Source organism: Sciurus carolinensis, chromosome 4, assembly GCF_902686445.1.
Source record: "Sciurus carolinensis chromosome 4, mSciCar1.2, whole genome shotgun sequence".
Lineage (NCBI taxonomy): Eukaryota > Metazoa > Chordata > Mammalia > Rodentia > Sciuridae > Sciurus > Sciurus carolinensis.
The window spans coordinates 13274922-13281955 of NC_062216.1; the positions used below are offsets into that span (position 1 = coordinate 13274922).

The following is a 7034-nucleotide window of genomic DNA, read 5'->3' on the forward strand; positions in this document are numbered from 1 at the left end:
TGAAAAAGAGTTGGAAATCAAGAGAAAAATTATTTGTAAAGATAATTATTAGAGATAAATAGACATTGTTTCCAAATGGGGTTGGAGGGAGAGTTGCTTTTTGTCACAAGCCATGAGAAAGTGATATCAATGGGACCATTCGGGAAGCTGAAATGTATCTTACTTCGAATGAGCAATCTAACAAGTAAGAGTCTGGGAAACAGGCTGCTCTAATGGAGGAGGGAAACGAGTCATTGCCTTGGGAAAAATGTTGGAGTGAAATGCCTGTCAGTATTTTCCACGCACCAAATTTAAAACCTAAAACAAAAACTGCAAGTGCTTAATGATACACATCCAAGAACATTCATCTAAGAGCTTTCCTAATAGTGGGAATTGATAATAAACTAATTGTGAATCTTGCTCAAATTTCCATAATAAATATTCATTTCTTTTGACAATATTATTTTAAATACTTTTAAAGTTCACGACCTGCACGAACACCCTTCCAAGTGCAGGCCAGGAAGAACTTTTTGTTCTGGTGAAAATTGTTCAATTCTGCTGCAGAATTTATTTGCTGTAAAGCCAATAAACCAGCATGCTAGGTCTCTGGGAAAACAAAATAAATTCTCAAGATGACATTCCAGGGGCACCAGCTCAGAACAAATGAGGTGGCTCTAGACCAACTTAGAGAACTGTGGCTGGAACACCTCGCTTAAACAGAAATATACAACATGGCGCAACCCCAAAACCTGAGCAGTTGTTCGTTTCCTAACCCACTGAGGGGTTGTCCACCCGTGAGCACATCCTGTAAACTGAATGGGAGTCCTCCCCAGAACAGAGACTCCTCTCCCTATTTCTTCTGGTTGGAGCCAGACATAGTTTCCCATATGCCTGTGAAAGCAATGAGCTCTATTTACTAAATAACACTCATACCGGTATGTCATGATGATCATGGGTGTAGTCAAGGTCTCGCTTCTGCATCAGAGGAAGGCTTTTCACGTGGACCACTTGGTAAAGTTCCACTCCAACAATCACTTTTTCAGAAAAGAAACACGAGAGGGGGAAGTCCAGCTGATATTACGATCATCCACACATGCATCTCCCTCACTTTACAGACAAGGAAATTGAGATGAATATTTACAAACTAGGAAAATGTAAGTAAAATTGGAAAGGGGACAAAGACCTGAGTGTCCCTGGTCTTCTTCTCTAGTTTCACCCTGTTCTGGACTGCCATCTTTCTCATTGTAGTCTCCTCATGCCTCTCTCTGGGTTCTGCCTCCTCTCAGCACCTGAACTGGAAGGGCCTGTGGCTATATAAATTACTAAATTTTGTCTTTGGGGAACATTTACACTTGAGGTCTTCACTCCCGTAGTTAAGTATAAGGCTTTCACTTGCTAGTGAACTTTAGGTAGACCCAAGTTGGGGATAAACATAACCTTCTACTCGAGCCCTATCACATTGGTGGTCATCTGTGAGGTGATCTGGGACCTTAAAGAGTAATAAAGAGGAGAGGACATGGGTGTCTTGGAACATGCTCTGATTCGAATCAAGCTTTTACCAGTTTAACAGCTGTGTGGTCATGAGTATCTAATCTCTGTGATGTGTAAACACTACTCTCATTTCCCTTATCTGCAAAGTGGAGATGATAATATTGAGTTTAAAACATTTTAAAGTACAACATGGCTAATGGTAAGCACAGTGCCTGCTGTATTGTAGGTATTTGGTGAATGTCCACTATGGGTCAGAGTGGAATTTCATAGAATTATCAAATCTCAGGATTAGCCATAACCTAGTCCAAGAACTATAGTCTGTCCTCAGCAAAATCACCTATGCATAGCTAATGTTTTTATCATTTATAATTTAAACTTAGTGGCTAAAGAGACATGGCCTTGTAGTATAATCAGAAAACCCTGACAAAAAGAGTAAGACATACCTTCAACCTGAGAAATGAGTAAAATCATCAAAAATATAGACCTGGGAAGCATTCTGAATGGTCCTGGTGGAAAAGGGGCCCCGGCACCTGAGAAAAGCTGTGCCCTGCTCCTCGTCCTTGAGTCCTCCGCAAGATGCAGAGCCTAGCAGCTAGACGGGCAGTTTTGATCCGGCACAAGGAAATGCTTCTGACCAAGTTGCACAACTTGCTAGAGTGCTTGAGGCGAAAACCTGGGGGTTGGACATTGTGTGCTAATTAAAGAGCCGCAGAGGTGGTGGTGGAGGTGGGCTTGGCATAGATTCCGACCTCATGCCTAACATGATATGATTCTAGATATCTTCAAACTTCGAAAGTGAAAAAGTCAAGAATGTTTTAGAAAAAAATATTGAAAGATGTTTATATCTACTTTGGTTGAAGAAGGTAAAATCCTGGCTATGTTGATGAACACAGGTAAAAGCCATAAGGGGACATGTAATATATAAGATTTAAAAAAACGTTGAAAATTTATTTATGTCATAAATCACAAAACAAAACAAAACAAGACAAAAACTCCAGAAGTGCATGCAACACATATAACAAAAGGTGAGAATTCCCTTTCAATATAGCGCTCTTTCGAATTAATGCAAAAAAGAAAACACTAATAACCAAGAGGACAAAGGACTGGGGAGACCCTTTCCATAATGTCCGACTTCCCTGGTGGTGCTAAGCAGAGATCTTCCACTGCCAGAACAGTCCCTTGGTCTGCGTTCAGGACTCTGTCCCTCCTGCAATGCCCACTGTCTCTCCAGCATTCCCACAAACTGAAGCAATTTGTGCCAACTGCACGTGTCCTTTTGATATTTAAACTTGAGACTCCCCCTTTGGAAACCTCCACCCTCCATCCTCCATCCTGCTCTTGGGGTCTTAACGAGGTTCACCTGGACTTCTCGAGGCACTTTTCTTACTGTAACTCACGCTGACACATTCCAGAAAGGCGTCTCCTTTTATTATTATCTGGACGAGTGACTGAAGGACTCCAGTGGTTTCACCATCTCCGTATCCAACGGACATTTTTATTTTGGTTCTTCATTTTACCTGCCCCTATACCGCCCCTTAAAATATTCCATTTAGCTCCTTCGACTTAACAGTCTTTTTAATTTTTTCCTATCTTTCTGGCAACTTGTAAACATATTCTATTCCACCCCGTCTTTAAATTTAGGAGTCCCTCAGGTATTATCCAATACCCTCTTTTCCTCTAATTATGCTCATTCCCAAACCATCTTGTCTTCCAATGTGGTTTAGTTATCTCTCTTCTATGCTCAGGTTTTATATTTCTAGCCATCTAAGCAAGGGAGCTTTACAGCCAACTTTTTCTCAACCTTGTCATTAGCGGGGCACAAGCTCACACAAGCTCAATCAATATGTGCAGGAATTAAAGTACTTGCCCTCCCCACCCCTCGCGAGTTGATCTCTGCCTTGGCTAATGATACTCCGTCCATCTAGCGTGACAATTCTGATAGTCAATACCATCTTTGCACCTCTCAAAATCCATACATCACTAAATATGTTTATTTGACCTACAAAACGTATCCCATCTGCTTCTCTCTACCTTTTCTGCCTCTGTCTTAGTCTAAGCTACCATGGACAGTCTTTGGGCAAAGTCTAGCAAGTGAGATCTTCTCAAAATACCAATTTGATTATGTCAAGTGCCTGCTAAAAATGCTTCTATAGTTTTTCATGATGCTAGCAGAAAGACTTACTAGGCTTTAAAGTTCACAAAGCTGCATCATCTGCCACAAAGTTTGTGACTTCGGGCAAGATATGAAATATTTCCATACTTCTGTTCTCTCCTTCATAAAACAGGCATGATAATATTGATCTCATAGGGGTGATGTGAGAAGTAAATTAATCTGTGCAACAGGCAATCTTCTATTTCCTGGCTCATTCACTCTCTACTCTTTTAGTTGACTATTTTAAACTCTTTCTTCTCTCCTCAAATCTCTAAATGTTCTCTTCTTTACACTTATCTAATTGCCTTGCTAATTCACTAAGAAAAAAGCCATTAAAAGAGTTCTCACTTTCTCCATTACCACCTCTATCTTGCTGTCAATCAAAACCCATGCCCTGATAGTCTATGTGCCTCCTGTTTCTATGGATGTGCCATCCCTTATTTGAAGGTTTATGCACCATTAAGGTATTCAAGTCTCTTCTTTCCTGCACCTCAAAATCAATGGTTATTCCCTTGATCAACCATATCATCTCAATAGATATATGCATACATTAATGTGATCATTTTTCTATCCTTTTAAAAAAGCATTTCTTCTTTTACATCACTCTTCCTTTTACCCAGTTACTACCCATTCTTGGCTTCTTTGAACAGTTAAACTTCTCATGAGTGAGTCTACAGTTAGTCTCCAGTCCCTGTCAGACAGTTTATCTTACTCACAAAACAGGTCTTGTTGATGTTACCAGTGACCTGCACCATGCAACATTCAGTGATCAATTCTCCATACTCATTCACTTGACCTTTCAGCAGGATTTGACAGAATTGATATTTTTATCTTTGTTGTTTGTGTTTGAGGTTCTGGAGTTTGAACCCAGGGTTTTACATGTCTGAGGCAAGTGCTCTACCATTGAACTGTGTACCCAGCCCTTTTTTATTTTATTTTATTTTTATTTTATCTCACTATTTTCCTTGACTGGTCTTGAATTTGTGATTCTCCTGCCTCGGCCTCCCAATTAGCTGAGATTGCAGGTGAGTACACTACTGCTCCCAGGCCATTTCCATCTTTTGAAAAGAACTTAGCTCCTCGTAGGCAGTGCATCTATTCCATGCTTATTTCCTGCTTCTTCTTAGTCTTCTTTCTTTGATCCTCCTCCTTGCAACAGTGTCTAAATGCTCCAGATTCCCAGGGCTCAAGTCTTGAAATCTTTTTCTCTCTCTAGTCACTAATGAGGTGGTTCTCTTCCTGTCTTTTGGCTTCAGATACCATCTATGAAATGATGGCCTCCGAATTCTCCATCTAACCTGACCTCTGAATTCCAGACTCAGAACCTCTTCACTTGAAGGTCTAGTAGATAAAATAGGAATCCCACTCTTGTCCTTCGGACCTGGTATTTTCAGACTTTCTTATCTTTGATATCGCAACTCCATACATGGTTGTTCAAGAGGGGTTCTTGATTCCTTCTTCTCCTGACAGCTGGGAGATCCCTGCTCCACAAATCCAGTTAGTTCTACCAGAAATGACATCAAGGTTCTGACCACCTCCCACACTTATTTCTACTGTGCTGATCCAAGACACCTTCATCTCTATGCTATTTGATTGAAATCTCCTCTTAACTTATCTCACTGTTTTACTCTTGGTCCCTCACCATGCATTATCTGTCTATCTTCCAGAATGGTCCATTAACATCCACCCATATGTGATTCTTCTGTCCTGACCCTTTCAATGGCTTCCCCTCTTAGAGTGCTAGCCAAAGTCCTGTGATAGCCTCCAGGACCTACATGGTTTATCTTGATGTTCTCAGGCTTCACATCTTACTATCCCTCCTTACCCACTGGGAGGTAGTTACCACGTGTCCATGAGTATTTATGGAGCATGCCAGGCACATTCTGCTTCAAGGGTCTTGCTTGCTGTACCTTCTCCGGGGATGCCCTCCTCTAAGATAGTCACATATCTTGCATCCTCTCTCCTTTCAGGTCTCTGTTCAAACAGCATTGTATAAGCACATTGTGCAAAATAGATCTTCCCATGTCCATTTGGGCACTGCTGGGTCCTTTGTGACTTGGCATTAGCCACCCTCTGAAATGCTGTACATTTACCTGTTATTTTTTATTTATTTTTGCCTTTTGTATTATTTTATTTTATTTCTTCCCACATTTTTATGGGTGCATTATAATTGTCCACATTGATGGAATTTTTTGTTACATATTCATACAGCATAAAATATAACAATATAATTTGATCAATATCACTTCCCAGCACTTCCCCCCTTCCTCTCCCAACCCCTCTACACCTTTTAATATCAACTTTGTGATGACAAGGTTGTGTCTGTTTTGTGTTTTGTTAACCACTGTATCATCAGTGCCTGGAACAACAGGTTGCCAATAGGTTTCTATTCAGCAAAGACATTAATACATTTTCAAACATAGAAAGATATCTGGTATAGAGAAAGCACTTAATAAAAAAACTATTATTGCTTTCATTATGAGGAAATTATAAAGTAGATAAAAGTGCCCACTTAGAGCCACTTCCCCTGGGTTCAGTTCCCAGCACTTAACCTTCCTGCCTCTAGATTTTAGACAATATCTGATTTTTCTGTACCTAAGGTTTTTTTATCTTTCAAAATGAAGAAAACAATAGTATCTGATTTGTACCAGTTGTAAAGAATAAATGAATGAATTTATGTGCATTACATAAAAGCAATATCTCCTGCATCTTAAAACCTAGATGAATGTTGAATATTTTAAGGGGCTATTTAAATGTGGACCTCTACGTGGGTACCTTTCTCCAGCTTCATCTGTTATTATTCTTTCTTTCTCTCTCCGAGCTGCAGTCTCCCTGGCTGTCTTTACTCCAACATGCAGCCCTATCAGAGGAACTCTGGACACCTTTGTCTCTCCACCTGTAGCTCTTTCTCTCCTCCTCGTGGCCAAATTAACACCTCATCGTTCAGTTCTCGGTTCTAGGGTCACTATCTCAAGAAAGTCCTCCCTAACCCAAGTCCAAGGCCATATTTCTTTGTGAAACAAGATACTTTTCCTTCTGAAGATTTAGGTTGGTTTATAAACCATTGATTTGTCCAATTATTTGAGCATGTGTCTGCTCTAGAAAACCATAAGCTTCAGGAAGTGCTTGTGTTTGCTGACTCCACCACCAGGAACCTATCAGTGTCTTGTATATAGACCTTGCTATGAATTCATGACAAGGATTACCAAACTAATTTGCATCATGATTATTATCTGATTATATCCCCTCTCCCCAGAAACTTAGCACATACCAAGGAAACCACTTTTAACCCAATGATCATTTCTACCAATAGAATTTCTGACCATCTTTCAGCTCAGTGGAAGAGAGAGTTGAAGGCCAAAAGGCCTAACCAGGTAACTGGCCCTTCACCAAACAAACCTCCATGGAAATT

At 40.3% G+C, this 7034-nt stretch overlaps 1 protein-coding gene across 5 annotated transcripts in view; it reads right to left on the bottom strand.

Moving 5' to 3' along the window:
* The window catches only part of Adam7 (ADAM metallopeptidase domain 7), a 47459-nt gene extending 45345 nt beyond the window's left edge, over nucleotides 1–2114 (bottom strand). For 4 of the 5 annotated variants that reach the window (XM_047548830.1, XM_047548828.1, XM_047548829.1 and 1 more), the window contains exons 1-2: nucleotides 1914–2113; nucleotides 913–1013 (exon numbers count right to left, since the gene is read on the bottom strand). In XM_047548830.1, the coding sequence (XP_047404786.1) occupies nucleotides 913–1013; nucleotides 1914–1965 (153 nt within the window). In that variant the 5' untranslated portion in view covers nucleotides 1966–2113. Of the gene's footprint in view, nucleotides 1–912; nucleotides 1014–1913 lie in introns of all 5 variants that reach the window. The other variant, XM_047548832.1, reaches the window with a different exon arrangement.
* Between the last annotated feature and the right edge of the window lie 4920 nt (nucleotides 2115–7034).